The following is a 17,398-nucleotide window of genomic DNA, read 5'->3' as shown; positions in this document are numbered from 1 at the left end:
AAAATGTCTCTTATACTCAAGAAGAGAAGAGCGTAATAAACCCCATAAAAGAATTATGAGGCTCAAAAATGAAATATTGACTCATAGCCTTCCCATTTAATCTATATCTCACCCATGTTCCTCTGATGGATTATGGAAAATCCCAGGCATGTCATTATACACAATAATAAATAATTATTAATGTATCTTTAAAACATGGAATTCATTCCTGAGCAGAATATGTATATGATTTTAACACCTGCAAAAATAACAATAACATCAAATACACAGTCACATTTCACACTTTCCCAATTTTGTCAAAAGAAATATGTTTTAAAGATTTAGACCATTCGAATCAGGATTTCAACTTTGTCCCTGAATGGCATTTACCTGTTTTGTCTTTTAGGCCTCTCTTAATTAATATCTCTCCCTCTTTTATTTTCCTTACTTTTTCATTTTTATGAAGAATATGGATCATCTGTTTAGAATCATTTGCATCATTCTAGCTAATTGTGCCAATTTGATTTTGTCTCACATATTTTCTTAATTTGCCAATAAATGCATAATTAGCTCTAGAGGATAATCAAATTCAGGTTCAGCTTTTCCTCAAGGATACTTGCAGGGCGGTGCAGTGTCCTCATTGTCCACAACTGGGTGTCATTATGACAAGCTGTAACCCCTTCTGTGACGTAAGGATTGATGAACATGTCCATGTGTATAAGCAACTGTCAATATCAATTTCCCACCAGCCTGGCATCCATTGGCTTCAGCTGCTATCTGGTGATCATTCCGCAGATCTATTACCATATTAGAAGAAGGAAAATGTTAATATCCTATTACTACTTCTGCATTTTCATTTATTTTTTTAAAGTTTTTATTCAAACTCCAGTCAGTTACTATACAATGGAATATTAGTTTCAGGTGTACGATACAGTGATTCAACACTTCCTATAACACCCGGTGCTCATCACAGTAAGTGCACTCCTTAATCATTTTCATTTAGAATTCTCCACAGAGAATTTTTCCTCATCCTCTCTTTGATTACCCTGGGACAATTCGTACTGAAAGGATAGGAGAAATGATTCGTATTTCCCCTCCCTTTTTTTCCGGCTCACCGAATAACTAGTCAGTTCCTTAACTTTCTCAAAGCTTAACCACTGTGGCTTTCTATCGTTAGAAGTAGGTGGATATTTTTTTTTTTTAATTTTTTTTCAACGTTTTTTATTTATTTATTTTTGGGACAGAGAGAGACAGAGCATGAACGGGGGAGCGGCAGAGAGAGAGGGAGACACAGAATCGGAAACAGGCTCCAGGCTCCGAGCCATCAGCCCAGAGCCTGACGCGGGGCTCGAACTCACGGACCGCGAGATCGTGACCTGGCTGAAGTCGGACGCTTAACCGACTGCGCCACCCAGGCGCCCCAGTAGGTGGATATTTAAAATACTTGCTGTGTTTAAATCTTGTCCAGGTACTTTTCTTCAACGCTCAATGGGTGGGACTTGCTTAATTTGTGTGGAGTGGGATTCTTTTCAAGTTGAATCCTGTGTCATCCTCACCTTAACGTGACTCTGGTCACACGAGAGACTTTCCTTATGTCCTGGTTTGAACAGATGTTCCATCTCAAACAGTTCCTGCCCTAAATCTGGAATTGGCAATTTTTAAATAGATACTAATCTTTTAGTGAGGAACTGCATTTGGAGAACATAGCTTAAGTAACTGGGTTGCTAATTACTCAGGAAACATTACTCTACTCATCTGTAGATCTGTTTAATGAGAAGAGATAGAATATACAAACATGGTTTGAATCCAATATTGGGCCACTTAATGTTTACTCTTCCAAACAAATTTAAAATTACATAATTTTTACCTAAATTACTTTCCTTTTATTTTCCCTCTTTGATCAAAGCATCAGTTCTTTCTTAATATGCTTATTAATATAAATATGAATATCAATATTTTATTAAAATATGATTATGAGGGGCACCTGGATGGCTCAATCAGTTGAGTGTCTGACTTCGGCTCAGGTCATGATCTCATCGTTCATGAGTTCAAGCCCCACATAGGGCATGCTGTTGTCAGCTCAGAGCCTGCTTTGGATCCTTTGTCCCCCTCTCTCTCTGCACCCCCCCCCCCCCACCAAAGTAAATAAATAAACTTAAAAAAATTGTTTTTAATGTTTATTTATTTTTGAGAGAGAAAGACAGAACATGAGTGGGGGAGGGACAGAGAGAAGGGAGACACAGAATCCGAAGCAGGCTCCAGGCTCTGAGCTGTCAGCACAGAGCCCGAGGCGGGGCTCGAACTCACTAACTGTGAGATCATGACCTGAGCCAAAGCTGGTCGCTTAATGGACTGAGCCACCCAGGCGCCCCAATAAACTTTTTTTAAAGTGTACTTTTTAATGTACTTGAAGTATTAATATTTTGTTCAGATGGATTATAAATTTATTACACGGTCTGCTTTATGTATCTTGTGTCACATTTGTCATTGAATTTGATTGTTTCAATTTCATTTTGATATAATATGTAAAAGTATTTGTATTCGTCCAAAAGTCAAACCTATAACTAAATTCAGTTATGTCTAGTTTTGATTTATGTCCCTTCATACTATTTCATCTCTGCCCCTCTATATCATCATTCTTATGTTTCTAATTCATTCTTTAAGTTTTAATGCAGTTGTATAAATAATGTGTATATACTTATTTATATTCTCATTCCTTCACAGTCATCAAAATAATTGTAGAATACTAAAAACCCTCTAACCCACCTGCCCTTTTTCCCTTACAAATATGTCCTGCAGGTAACTTCAGACAGGGTGGAAATAATCTTCATTTGATTTATGGCTCTAAGGAAATATATTGTATGAATGGTTCATTTATTCAAACAGCCTCCTTTATAGGGACATTTAAATTGATTCTACTATAAACCTTAACCACCATACCCATAAGCACATATTCTTAAAATCCATTTAAAGTAAGAAAATGTAGGGGCGCCTGGGTGGCTCAGTTGGTTAAGTGTCCGACTTCGGCTCAGGTCATGATCTTGCGGTCCGTGAGTTCAAGCCCCGCGTCAGGTTCTGTGCTGACAGCTCAGAGCCTGGAGCCTGTTTCGGATTCTGTGTCTCCCTCTCTCTGACCCTCCCCCGTTCATGCTCTGTCTCTCTCTGTCTCAAAAATAAATAAACATTAAAAAAAAATAAAAAAAAAAAAAGAAAATGTATTACTGAAAGAGGGGAAATATGTGTGTTACATAGTAAAACGGTAGATACAGCTGAGCAGAAACATGTTTGTTGTTGTTGTTGTTATTGTTTTATCTTTATTCATTCATTTCTGTCTCAAATTAAAATCAGTATCTTCCGGATATGAAGGTGCTGGACATGCCAACTTGGAGATGGGAATTATCTTCCTCGGACTGGAGCTGGGATGCTGGGAAGTTCTGCCCTCCTTTGCCTTTATAACTTCACTTTGCTCACTGGATACAAGTTGAGACCACAGCTCAGACTGTCAACCAACTAGTCTTAGCCAACAAGACTAAGAGCCAAAGACTGACTCTTTTCTCCAGAAGGATCTCACAGACAATGGCAGCTTTTGGATTGAAATATTTCCTGGATGATGCTGGATGTAAACCTGTGTTCTATTTACAGAGTGTCCAGAGGGGTTTCTCTCAGAATGACCTGCCTTCTGAGTGGCTTTTATTGTCTTTCTTCCATTTTGACTTTAATTGTGAATCCAAAGCAGTGGCTGGTGGACACCTCTGTGCCGACAGCTTTATGTTTCCCAGCATTCAGCCCCTTTGTGCTCATTAGCAGTGACACCCATGTCTCTCTGTTCTTCTTTGACTTCTGCACCAGAAATTTTTTTCCTAATCCAGTTAAACTCTTCTGACTTCTGCAAGTGGATCAATTATATCTATATCTATATCTATATTTATATCTATATCTATCTATATCTATCTATATAATTAGGTGATTATCAGGTACAAAGTATTCTTCTAGAATCAATGATATAATGGTGAACAAGAACAACTTGTTAACTAAGCAAAGCAAGCCTCAGGTTTATGCACAAAGTATGACAACTTGTAGGAATACATAGGAATGCATAGGCACACAGAGGGGTGTATCCATGTGCAAACAGAATTCTAAAAGGATACCATCCTGCAAACATTGCGTTTCTCCAGGAGGTAGAATTATCATCGACTTTCCACTTTTATTTTATAAATGTACATATAGTAGTGCTCCTTAATAAACAATAGTTAATTTTTTATTTTATGCATTAATAATGTAAATGTGTATTGGGGGAAATGTGCATGTATAAAAGTTTTATGTTTTGTAGATAAAAGTGTTTCTCATTGAGTTGGGCACAAGCACTGACTAACAGGAAGAAGGGACCAAGGACCAGAGGCCCAGAGCCCACTAGGATAACCGGCTTCAGAGCTGCCCAGTACCCTTCCTCTATTTTCTCTGTCCTGGTCCTGTGTGTCCTTTTGGGTTTTGTCCCTGACCCAAGCCAGTGAAGCTCACAAAAATGACCTTCCCACCTCAGGCTGCAGGCATGTAAAGAGCAGTAAGATAATGTTTCCTCGCTTCCAGCTACCAGCCATGATCACTAGAGTTGCCTTCATAGAGTCTGAAATAACGTGGAAACACTTCAGGGATCGGTAGCCCTGACCTTAAAGTGCAGTTAACACTCCCAGCAATTGGCCTGCCACTGTTAAGAAGAAATGAAGTCGCTCCTCGACCTTAGAAGTATAGGGGGGTGTCACTTCCCAGAGGCCTCGCGACGCCGCCGGACCCCTTCTCCGAGACTTTCTGGGGCTCGGCAACCCCTGCCGTTGGGACTACATAACCCTGAAAACTCTGCTTTGAACGGCAGGGGCAATAACCCAATGAAAGTGCAGAAAAGGGACACTTCCGGCAGGGCGTAGCGCCTTGAGGCGGGGCTTCCGCCTTTTCCGTGGCGGTCGTTTTAGCGGTTCTGGGGTCTCCGGGCTCGGTCGGAAGGTGCGGAACACCGGCTTGGGACCCAGGCGACCGACACAGGAGGCACGAGAGGAGGCTTCGTCCCCGCTGTACGGAGGCTGGTCTGGGGTCGGGGACTTCGCTGCCCGCGAGCCCGGCCTGGACACTGCGGAGCCCGCGACCGTCCGGGTCGCTCAGCTGTCATCTCTTCACTTCGCCCACAGAGTCCGATGGCGGCGGCCGCGCGCAGGGACCCGGCTGAGGTAAACGCGCGGCCCCCGGACCCTCCCCCCCCCCCCCCCCCCAACCCAGACCCACCAGGCCCGAGCGCGGGGCTCCTGCTCGGGTCCCTGCGGCCCGGGTCCCCGTGTCCGGGCGGGGGAGGCGCTCGCGGGCGGGGGCCCCGTGTCTGAGCGCCGGCGTGACGGGGTGCGGGAGCGGGCTGCCGGGGAAGGGCTGCAGGGGGTTTGAACCGAAACACCCGGAAACCTGGGGTCCATCCTGCTGCCGCAGGAGACGGTTTGGGTTGAGCCGCACCTGCAGTGGCGGGCTGTGGGGTTGAAGCTCCTTTCCTAGAGCCCCGAGAGCAATGGAGAATCGCGAGGAAAAGAGAGACGTGGGTTCGAGATGTTCTCCAACGTCTGCTCAGTAGAACGGGTTGTAGGGGGCGAGGAGGGCACTGAGGCAGAGGGAGGTCTTTTTCCGAGGACACACAGCCGGCGAGAGGCAGCCCAGAAGCCGACCAGTCAGCCCGGGATAGAAAGCCCCCCCGGAGAATCGCCAGGGTTCCGTCCCTCAAAGACTCCCCTCTTCCCACAGGTTTCCGTGGTTGCAGAAGTGCTTTGGGAGCCTCCACAGGTAAGTGCAAGTGTATCGGTCCCTCACTGGCCCTGCCGCACATTTGGTCCAGATCTGTGGTGTCCTGTGACTCTTCACCTGCCGTTCCCCCAGCCCTTGGGTTGGGGACCCTGAAGAATTCTAGCTCAGGGTGGCGCCTAGGCCGGGGTTTATATGGTGGGATTCCCACACGGGGCCATCCAAGGAAAGAGATGCGGAAGCTCATTACGAAACAGGTGTCAGGATGTGGAACTGCTTGGAGGTGAGGCTCGGGGAATTAGGCTCCTCCTTTCTTTCTGGTGAGAGCCAAGCGTGGCAGGCCGCCAGTCAAGCTTGGAATGACTGCCTTCGAAGTTAGACATCTATCTGGAGGAGATGGAAGGTCTGGCATCCAATCTAGGTCTTAACACACTCCAGGGGCACCTGGGTGGCTCAGTCGGTTAAGCGTCCGACTTCGGCTCAGGTCACGATCTCACGGCCCATGAGTTCGAGCCCCACATCCGGCTCTGGGCTGATGGCTCGGAGCCTGGAGCCTGTTTCAGATTCTGTGTCTCCCTCTCTCTCTGCCCCTCCCCCGTTCATACTCTGTCTCTCTCTGTCTCAAAAATAAATAAACGTTAAAAAAAATTTAAAAACAAAAAAACACTCCAGCTGGTTACAGAGTGGGGCGCAGAGTGAACACAGCGATTAGTGGGAGTATAAGGAAGAAGCAGACAGCAGTGATCCCAGAGTCTGGTATCTCGTCTCATTGTGGATCTTGGGAGGAGGGTGAACGTGGGATAAATGTGTGGGGATGGGGATTACGGGTCTTCAGGAGCGAGGCCGTTTGTGGTTCATCTGTCTCTATCTTGGCAGGGAAGTGTTACTTTTGAGGACGTGGCCCTATATTTCTCCTGGGAGGAGTGGGATCTCCTGGATGAGGATCAGAGATGCCTGTACCACGATGTGATGCTGGAGAACTTTGCGCTCACATCCTCACTAGGTAAGGCCCTCACGCCCACCCCTGTGCCGTAGGCGGGGCCCTGCCTTTCTCCCTTCCAAGCGCAGCTTGGTCTTGCATCTGAACGATGGGTACTGGGCCTTCCCGATTCCCTGGCTGGGTGCTGTGGTTACTAGAGCTGGACTGAGTGCATACCCATTTCTCTTCCTTTATTGCCCCAATACCTGCTGCTTTAAACCCTCACAGGGAAGGATTCAGGATCAGTAGTTTTTTTGTTTTTTTTTTTTTAATTTTTTTAACGTTTATTTATTTTTGAGACAGAGAGAGACAGAGCATGAACGGGGGAGGGGCAGAGAGAGAGGGAGACACAGAATCGGAAGCTGGCTCCAGGCTCCGAGCCATCAGCCCAGAGCCTGACGCGGGGCTCGAACTCACGGACCGCGAGATCGTGACCTGAGCTGAAGTCGGACACTTAACCGACTGAGCCACCCAGGCACCCCTGGGATCAGTAGTTTTGATGGTAGCCTCATGGATCTTCCCCACTGAATGGTCTAGAATGGTCTTGGCCTCCTTGTGGAAAATCGGTTGACCATATGTGCAAGAGTTTATTTCTGGAGTGTTTATTCCATTGGACTGTATTTGTCTCTATGCCAGTATCACACTGTTTTGACTACTGTAGCTTTGCAGTAAAATTTTAATTAAGAAGTATGACTCTGTCAGCTTTAGTCTTTTTTAAGATTGTTTTGGCTGTTTGGTGTCCTTGAGATTTTTTTTTCTTTTTTGTTTATTTTGAAAAGTTTTTATTTATTTATTTGAGAGAGAGAGAGTTAGGGTTAGGGTGTGAATGGGGGAGGGGCAGAGAGAGGGGGAGAGAGAATCCCAAGTAAGCTCCGTGCTGTCAGCACAGAGTCCCGTGCCGGGCTCAAAGTCACAAACCGTGAGATCATGACCTGAGCTGAAATCAAGAGTCAGAAACTTAACTGAGCCACCCAGGCATCGCTCCATGTGAATTTTTCCATTACTACAAAAAAAATTGGAATTTTGATAGGGATTGCATTGACTCTGTAGATGGTTTTGAGTAGTATTTGACATCTTAACAGTATTAAGTCTTTAATCCATAAATAAGGATGTATTCCCATTTATTAATATTTTCTTTAATTTCTTTTACCAGTGTTTTGTACTTTATTGTGTTCAAATTTTTTACTTCTTTGGTTTAGTTAATTTCTAAGTATGTTATTCTTTTGATACTATTATAAGTGGAATTGTTTTCTTAGTATCCTTTTTAGATTGTTTATTGTTAGTGTATAGAAATACAGCTGGATTTTTTTATGTTCTATTTGTGTCTTGTTGTTTTGTTGAATTCATTTATTCTGAACATTTTTTAAACCTTTAGGCCTAGTTTTCTGTGTATAATGTATTCATAAGTAAAGATAATTTTACTTCTTCCTTTCCTTTTGGATGACTTTCCTCTTTTTTTTTCCCCTTCTGTCTAGAACTTCCAATACCATTTTGTATAATTTTCTTCTTCCTGATCTTGGAGGAAAAGCGTTCACCATATTAGCTATGGGTTTTAATCTTTTGCTTTTATTATGGTAAGGTAGTTTTCTTCTGTTCTTAGTTTGCTGACTGTTTGCATTGTCAAAGGGTGTTAAAATTTTGATAGATGCTTTTTGTGCATCAGTTGAGATGGTCATATAATTTTTTCCTCATTCTGTAATAGGATGTATTTTAATGATTAATTTTCGTATGTTGAACCATCCTTGCATTCTAGAAATAAGTCCCAGTAGGTTGTGGTGTATAATCCTTTACTGTGGCTGCTGAATTCAGTTTGCTAGTATTTTGTTAATGATTTTTTTGCATTGATGAATCAATTATATTGGTCTGTAGTTTCCTTGTAGTGACTTTGTCTGTTTTTGGTAAAGATAGGTGTTATTTCTTCATTAAGTGGTTGGTAGAACTCACCAGTGAAGCCATCAAGTCCAGGACTTTTCTTTGTCAGGAGGTTTTTGCTTAGTGATTCAGTCTCCTTACTAATACTCTTTTATAATCTATTTTATTCCTGTTGAACTGGTAATAATGTCCCCATGATAATTTTTTATTTTACTATTTTCAGTCTTCCTTTTTTTTTCTTTCTTTTTTGCCATTCTAGGGTAAAGTTTGTCAACTTTTAAAGATTTTATTTAGTTAGTTATTTTTTTTAAGTTTATTTATTTATTTTGAGAGAGAGAGTGGGGGAGGGGTGGAGAGCGAGGGAGAGAAAAGGTCCCAAGCAGGTTTCTTGTTGTCAGTACAGAGCCCAATTCGGGGCTTGATCTCATGAACTATGAGATCAGGACCTGAGCCAAAATCAAGAGTCAGATGCTTAACCAACTGACCCACCCAGGCGCCCCTTAGATTTTATTTTTAAGTAATCTCTAAACCCAGAATGGAGCTCAAACTCACAACCCTGAGGTCAGGAGTCACTTGCTCCACCTGAGCCAGCCACGTGCCCCATTTGTCAATTTTGATAGCTTTGAAAGAACCAGCTTTCAGTTTTGTCAATTTTTTTTTCTTTCGTGTGTTTCTTATCTCTATTTATCTCAGCTCTAATCTTTATTATTTCTTTTTTTTTCTGCTAGCATTGGGTTTCTTTGCTCTTTTTGTAGATCTTTAAGTTGTAAAGTTAGGCTGTTGATTTGAGATCTTTTTTTTTTTAAGTGTATTTTTTTGAGAGAGAGAGCATGTGAGCTAGTGGGGGAGGGGCAGAGAGAGAAGGAGAGAGAGAGACAGAGTCAGAAGCAGGCTCCAGGCTCCGAGTTGTCAGCACAGAACCTGACACAGGGCTTGAACCCACAAGCTGTGAGATCACGACCTGAGCCAAAGTGGGATGCTTAACCAACTGAGCCACCCAGGTGCCCCTTTCTGCTTTTTAAATATAAGTGTTTATAGCTATAAATTTCCCTCTTAGTGCTGCTTTTGCTGCTTCACATAATTTTTGCTAATACTGTGTTTCCATTTTTATTTGTCTCTGCATATTTTCTGATTTCCCTTGTGATTCTTCTTTGACCCATTGGTTGTTTAAAAATGATTTAATTTCCATAGGTTAGTGAATTTTCCAGTTTTACTTCAGTTTTTGATTTCTAACTTTATCCCATTGTGGTTGAAAAGATGCTTTGTGTGATTTCTGTCTTTTTAAATCCAATGACACTTAATTTGCAGCTGAGCATATGGTTTATCCTGCAAAATGCCCCCTGTGCAGTTGAGAAGAATGTATATTCTATCGCTCTTGGGTAGTGCATTCTGTATATTCTGCTAGATCTAGTTGGTTTATGGTGTTGTTCACGTCCTCTATCTCCTTACTTCTGTGTGTTTATTCTATATTATCGAGAGTGGGCATTAATGTCTCCCCAACTATTATTTTAGAACTGTCTATTTCTCTTGTCAAGTGTCAGTTTTTGCTTCATAGGTTTTGATGGTCTGTAATTTAACAGAGATCTTTATTTGGTCATAGGTACATAAATGTTTATAATTGTTACATATTTGTGTTTTATTTTCTTTAAAAATTTTTTTTAAATGTTTAATTACTTTTGAGAGAGAGAGAGAGAGAGAGAGAGAAAGAGACAGAGGTGTGAGCGGGGGAGGGGCAGAGAGAGGGAGACAGAATCCAGAGCAGGCTTCGTGCTCTGTGCTGCATCTCAGCAGGCAGCGCTCTGTGCTGACACGTGGCTCGAACTCACAGACCGTGAGATCATGACCTGAGCCGAAGTCAGACGCTTAACCAACTGAACCACCCAGGAGCCCCTATTATATTTTCTTACTTATTGAATCTTTTATTAATACAGTGTCTTTCTTTGTCTTATAACCATTTTCGATGTAAAGTCTCTATTTCTGGTATTGGTATAGCCACCCCTACTGTCTTTGGATTACTGTTCACATGGAATATGTTTTTCCAAGGTTTCACTTTCAACTTTTATTCATGTCTTTGGGTATAAAGTGGGTGTCTTACGAGCAGCATATAGTTGGATCATGTTCTTATCCATTCTACCAATTTTGTCTTTTGTTTGCAGAGTGTAATCTATTTAGATTTATAGTAATTACTGATGAGGAGGGACCTCTGTCATTCTGCTGTTTGTTTTCTGTATGCCTTATAGCTTTTTTTGTCCCTCATTTCCTGCATTACTCTCTTTTCTGTTCAGATGATTTTTTTGTAGTGAAATATTTTAATTTGGGTGTTTTGTGTGTGTGTGTGTGTGTGTGTGTGTGTGTGTGTGTGTGTGTGTGTGTGTACTTTCTGGATCTCTCTCTCTCTCTCTCTCTCTTTTAGTTAACCATGGGATTATATCTAATGTGCTAAAATTATAACACACAGTATGAATTTATGTCAGCTTAGCTTCAATCATATTTTTTAAAATTCTTCTTCTATACAGATTTGTCCCTGGTAGTTGTTGATGTCACAGAATTACATCTTCATATGTTGTATGTCCAAAAATTTAGAGCAGTAATTATTATGTATGGATTAATCTCTTAAATGTCAAGTTACAACACAATTAGCTTTTGTAATTGTCTGTATTTAATTTAACAGAGATCTTGATTTGGTCAGATGGCTTTGAGTTACCATCTAGTGTCCTTTCATTTCAACCTGAAGGACCACCTCTAGCATTTCTTGCAGGACACATCTAGTAGTAAAGAACTCCCTTGGCTTTTATGTATCTGCAAGGTCTCAGTTACTGTGTCATTTTTGGAGGATGTTTTTCTGGTTATAGAATTCTGGTTGACCATTTTTTTATTTCAACACTTGAATATAGCAACCCACTGCCTCTGGCCTCAATGGATTCTGATTAGAAATTTGATCATCTTGTTGGCGATCCCTTGTATGTGATAATCACTTCTATATTGCTGCTTTTAAGATTCTCTCTTTGCCTTTGGCTTTTGACACTTTGTTTATAATGAGCCAAGTGTGAGCCTTAGAGTTTATCCTGGTCGGAGTTCACTGAGCCTCTCAGATGTTAATATTTGTCTCTTCCGTCAGATTTGGGAAGTTTTCAGGGATTATTTCTTCAAATAAGCTCTGTGTCCTTTCGTTTCTCTCTTTTTCTTCTAGACCAATGCATTGCATATATTGGTCTAGTGATGGCATCCCACAGGTTCTTTTGTTCTGTTCACTCCTGGTCGATGCTTTTTCTTTCTTTTCCTCAGATTCACTATCTTCAGGTTCACTGATTGTTTCTTCTGCCTACTCAGAGCTGCTTTTGTATCCCTCTAGTGACTTCTTTCATTCAGTTATTCTACTTTTAAGTCCCAGAATATCTTTTTGATTGTTTTTTATGTTCCCTATCTCTATTAATATTTCTGTTTTGGTCATGCAACATTTTCTTGACTTTGTCCACATTTTTTTTTTTTTTTTTGTTAGCTCTTTGAGCATCTTTTAGACAGTTGTTTTGAAGTCTTTGTCTAATTGCGGCACCTGGGTGGCTCAGTCGGTTAAGCATCCGACTTTGGCTCAGGTCATGATCTTGTAGTTCGTGGGCTCAAGCTCTGTGTCAGGCGCTGTGCTGACAGTTCAGAGCCTGGAGCCTGCTTTGGATTCTGTGTCTCCATCTTTCTCTGCCTTTCCCCTGCTTGTGTGTGCTTGCTCTCTCTCTCTCTCTCTCTGTCAAAAGTAAATAATAAAAACATCAAAAAAATTAGTCTTTGTCTAATAAGTACACAATGTGGTCTTTCTCAAGGACAATTTCTCTTGAATTTTTTTTCCCTTAGAATGTGCTAAACTTTCCTGTTGCTTTGTATGTCATGTGATTTGTTATTGTTGTTAAAAACTGGACATTTGGAGGTTGCTTTTTGTTTGTTTAATGGTTGTGGGGTGTCTGTGCTGGAGATCAGTTTGAGGTATAAACTTAAGGTCTTCTCTGTTTTTTTCTGAGACTGTGCCTTTCCCTGGGCATGTATGATGATTTTCTGTATTCCCCCATATATGTGATTGATTTTGAACATCCTAGTCCATGAATTTTTGCTTCCCAAAAGGGGAATAAGAGAAACATGATGAAGGGAGGGGAGTAGAGGGGATAGATGTCTGTCCTTTAAATCCCCCGTAAAGTCATTTTAGCCAGTGAGGGAGAGGCTTTGCAACAATGGCTGCCCATCTGTCGTCGCACCTCCAGTCATTAGAAGCAGTTTGGGCACAGATCTGTGGTGCCTGGAGGAAGGGGTCCCTATTGCCCACCCTGGCTCTAGCAAGCTGCTGCAGAATATATGTATGGCTGCCTGCTCTGGGGCTCAGAGCTGGAGGAGTTGGGAGGTGGATAACCTATACAATGCTCAGAGCTGAGATTGAGCAATTAAAGCAACTTAGCATATTGTAAGCCTTCAGTAGACTCTAGAGTTGCAATATAGTTATATCAGATTGATGCTGTCAGTGCCTTTGTGGTCCAGTGAAGAGACAGGTTCCTGGTGCTTGTTGTCCCACCATCTTCCCTCTAGCTGGGCCTGCAGGTACTTTTTGTAGTATCTTTCCTGTGACCGGTTGTGTGCCGAGTTGTTCCAGGCCAGTATTGGCCACTGACCCGTCCTGTCTTTCCCTTAGGGTTTGGATCTTCCAGGTCTCTTGCTGGGCTCGTCCAGGTCTCTTACTCAGCTGGGGCTAGGGGAGGAGTCCTCTGTGCTTCCCAGGATGGACATAGCTCCAGTCTCCATGAGATGGGCCCAGAGAGGGCCTGACTCAGTTGAATGACAGCTGGGGGAGAGTGTGATATCAGAGCTGTGTTCAGATGACACCAGGAACCTATCATATCTGACTTGTGTTTTGGTGCCATTGCTGGTGGCCACAACTCACTTCCATCTTACCATCTCCATTCTTGACCTTCGCTGATGTCATTTTTTTTTTTTTTTAATTTTTTTTTTTCAACGTTTTTTATTTATTTTTGGGACAGAGAGAGACAGAGCATGAACGGGGGAGGGGCAGAGAGAGAGGGAGACACAGAATCGGAAACAGGCTCCAGGCTCCGAGCCATCAGCCCAGAGCCTGACGCGGGGCTCGAACTCACGGACCGCGAGATCGTGACCTGGCTGAAGTCGGACGCTTAACCGACTGCGCCACCCAGGCGCCCCCGCTGATGTCATTTTTAAAAATGTTTTATTTATTTTTGAGAGCGAGAGAGACAGAGTGCGAGTGGGGGAGGGGCAGAGAGAGAGGGAGACACAGAATCCAAAGCAGACTCCAGGGTCCCAGTTGTCAGCACAGAGCCCGACGTGGGGCTCGAACTCACAAGCTGTGAGATCATGACCTGAACTGAAGTCAGACTGACTGAGCCACCCAGGCGCCCGTGCTGATGTCATTTTTATTCTTTCTTCAGTCCTGGGCTAATGCCCACTTCTCTGGACCTTTTTTCTCACTCATTCTTCACACTCGTCTCTCCACAGTGCTTTCCAGCATTGTCGTATTCTACAGTATGCACATATCTTTTAATAATTCTTGAAAACCAGTTACTTTCTTACAGTCATATTTTCCTACATACGGACATAGACCTCTGCACAGCATCACGTGTCCCCAGTAGATGTAATCCAGCTAAAAGACATTGACAGTAGAACAAATTGTAGAACATGTTTCACCCCTGGCCCAACCCTTTCCTTATATGCTGTGCCTAGTGAGGCCTTCCCAATTCTGCGACCTTGGCATTCCAGTAGTGCAAAGCAGCTGTGTCCAAAATCTAATCCCAACTTCCTTTGCCTGAAAAGAGTTCTATATTCTGGTTCTTTAGTGTGTCAGATGTACCTTTGTGATGGGTCTTCCTCCTTCCCAGTAATGTCAACTTGTACTTCATCAGAACACTTCTGTGCTTTCAGGTTGTGGGCACGGAGTGGACGATGAGGATGTACCTTTGGAAGAGAGCATTTCTGTAGGAGTGTCACAGATCAGGACTCTTGAGGCAGATTCATCTCCCCAGAAGGCCCAGCCCTTTGAGATGCACGGCCCGATCTTGAGAAACATTCTGCGCTTGGCTGAGCACCAGGAAACTTATCCTGGGGAAAAACCATATACATGTGGGAAACAATTCTGTTTAGCTGCCAACCTTCAACAGTACGAGGGGCAGCACACTAGAGAGGTTCCCTTCAGAAGTTATGTGGACAGAGCCTCGTTTATAAAGAGCTGTACAGTCCATGTGTCAGAGAGGCCCCTTACCTGTGAGGAGACAGGGAAGGACTTCTTAACCAGCATGGGATTTCTCCAACAACAGGTCACTCACACTGGGGAGAAGCTGAACAATGAGTGCGAGGCTATCTTTCACAATGGAAAAAGTGGTCACCACTGTGGAGAATGCAAGAAAGCCTTCAGCTGCACAGACACACTTGCTCAGGAACAGAGAGTCCTCACTAGAGAAGGGCTTTATGAATGTGGCAAATGTGGAAAAGCCTGTACCCGAAGATGTAACCTCATCCAGCACCAGAAAGTCCACACTGGAGAAAGACCTTATGAATGCAGTGAATGTGGGAAATTCTTTACCTACTACTCCAGTTTCATTATACATCGGAGGGTTCACACCGGAGAAAGGCCCTATGAGTGCAGTGAATGTGGGAAATCCTTTAGCCAAAGCTACAGCCTCAATAGCCATAGGAAAGTTCACACTGGAGAGAAACCTTATGAGTGCAGGGAATGTGGAAAATCCTTCAGTCAAAGGTCCAACCTCATTCAACATCAGAGAGTTCACACTGGAGAAAGGCCTTATGAGTGCAGTGAATGTGGGAAGTCCTTTAGCCAAAACTTCAGTCTCATTTACCACAGGAGAGTTCACACTGGAGAAAGGCCTCATCAGTGCGGCGAATGTGGGAAATCCTTTAGCCGAAGCTCCAGCCTTATTCACCACAGAAGACTTCACACTGGAGAAAGGCCTTATGAGTGCACTAAATGTGGGAAATCCTTTAAGCAAAGTTCTAGCTTCAGTTCACATCGGAAAGTCCACACAGGAGAAAGGCCTTATGAGTGTGGGGAATGTGGAAAATCTTTTAGCCATAGCTCCAACCTCAAGAACCACTGGAGAGTTCACACTGGAGAAAGGCCTATTGAGTGCAGTGAATGTGGAAAGTCCTTTAGCTGTAAATCTAACCTTGTCAAACACCTGAGAGTTCACACTGGAGAAAGGCCTTATGAGTGTGGGGAATGCGGAAAATCCTTTAGCCAAAGCTCCAGCCTCATTCAACACCGGAGAGTTCACACTGGCAAGAGGCCTACTGAGTGCAGAGAATGTGGGAAATCCTTTAGCTCCAAATCTGACTTCATTCAACACCAGAGATTCCATACTAGAGAAAGGCCTTAGGTGTACAGGGACATGTGGTTTCCTTTTAGATAATTACACTGGAGGAGGGAAGTTGTGAAGAAGCCATCTGGCAAATTTAAGCCTATATGTCTGAAAATTCATAGTGGGGCGATCCAAGTATGTGAGAATCTATAAGGAGCTGTGTTACACTTTCTAACCTGTCCAGGGCTTTTGCCAGATTTATGTCACTGCCGGTTTCTGTGGGAGAGTTTTGTCCTGTCTACCACTCAGCAGGTTCACACGGTGTGCATCAGTTACCACCACAGTGTGCTCAGGGAAGCTCCCCCCTTTGCTGGAGGAAATCATGATTAGTCTTAGCCCTTATAGGGTCTTCATTCTCTTCTCTTGTAGAAGTTAGGGCACGGCCCTGACCCAGTTTGGGCCCAGTGGACCCAATCTGAGTTCTGCCAGTAACTTGCCAAGAAGGACTGCATTTTCAATGTGTTAGTTTTGTGTGACACTCACCTTGGATTTTCCTATCTTCCAAGTCACCAACCTGGGAATTCCCTGCCTCATACGGCTTTGGATTTTGCAATAATGAAGACATTATTGCTGGGGCGCCTGGGTGGCTCAGTTGGTTAAGCGTCCGACTTCGACTCAGGTCATGATCTCGCGGTTTGTGAGTTCGAGCCCCACATCAGGCTCTGTGCTGACAGTTCAGAGCTTGGAGCCTGCTTCGGATTCTGTGTCTCCCTCTCTCTCTGCCCCTCCCCTGCTCATGCTGTGTCTCTCTTATGTCTCAAAACTAAATAAAACATTTAAAAAAAAAGACACTATTGCTTAAGCCACCTTTGATCTTGGGGTTCTATGCACTGCGTGAGGTGATTTGAAAACACCTGGGCTTGGGGCGCCTGGGTGGCGCAGTCGGTTAAGCGTCCGACTTCAGCCAGGTCACGATCTCGCCGTCCGTGAGTTCGAGCCCCGCGTCAGGCTCTGGGCTGATGGCTCGGAGCCTGGAGCCTGTTTCCAATTCTGTGTCTCCCTCTCTCTCTGCCCCTCCCCCGTTCATGCTCTGTCTCTCTCTGTCCCAAAAATTAAAAAAAAAAAAAAAAAAAAAAAGTTGAAAAAAAAAGAAAACACCTGGGCTCTGCCAGCATTAAGGAGTGAACCGCTTTCATGGGGTTCCCAGTACTTTGTGTGCCTCAGAGATGATAGTTTGATGAAAGAATATAGCTCTCTTTCCAGCTTTGGCCTAATTTATGCTGTTGTCCAAGGTATCCTAAAAGACTGCAGGGCCTTGTCTTAATTTGGGGACTGGGTATCGGGATTTTTTGGTGGGCTCAGAACACTGAAGAGTCAGGAAGTTCACAGCATCCAGTGCTTCTGAGAACAACATGAATTGTTTTTCTTTTTCACGGTGGATGTCCCATAATGCTCAGTGTTGATGGAATTCTCTGCC

The 17,398-nt window shown here is 43.4% G+C and overlaps 1 protein-coding gene across 3 annotated transcripts in view; it reads left to right on the top strand.

The window, feature by feature from the left end:
• Window positions 1–733: 733 nt before the first annotated feature.
• The window catches only part of LOC131499685 (zinc finger protein 211-like), a 34,042-nt gene continuing 17,377 nt past the window's right edge, over window positions 734–17,398 (top strand). Inside the window, exons 1-5 of one of the 3 annotated variants that reach the window (XM_058707844.1) lie at window positions 734–951; window positions 3,346–5,198; window positions 5,755–5,793; window positions 6,628–6,754; window positions 14,531–16,836. In XM_058707844.1, coding sequence (XP_058563827.1) covers window positions 5,166–5,198; window positions 5,755–5,793; window positions 6,628–6,754; window positions 14,531–15,999 — 1,668 coding nt within the window. In that variant the 5' untranslated portion in view covers window positions 734–951; window positions 3,346–5,165 and the 3' untranslated portion in view covers window positions 16,000–16,836. Of the gene's footprint in view, window positions 952–3,327; window positions 5,199–5,754; window positions 5,794–6,627; window positions 6,755–14,530; window positions 16,837–17,398 lie in introns of those variants that run through there. The other 2 variants (XM_058707843.1, XM_058707845.1) reach the window with 2 other exon arrangements.

This window comes from Neofelis nebulosa, chromosome 17, assembly GCF_028018385.1.
Source record: "Neofelis nebulosa isolate mNeoNeb1 chromosome 17, mNeoNeb1.pri, whole genome shotgun sequence".
NCBI lineage: Eukaryota > Metazoa > Chordata > Mammalia > Carnivora > Felidae > Neofelis > Neofelis nebulosa.
The sequence above is the reverse complement of the archived record's forward strand: the minus strand, read 5'-3'. Positions and strand labels throughout refer to the sequence as shown.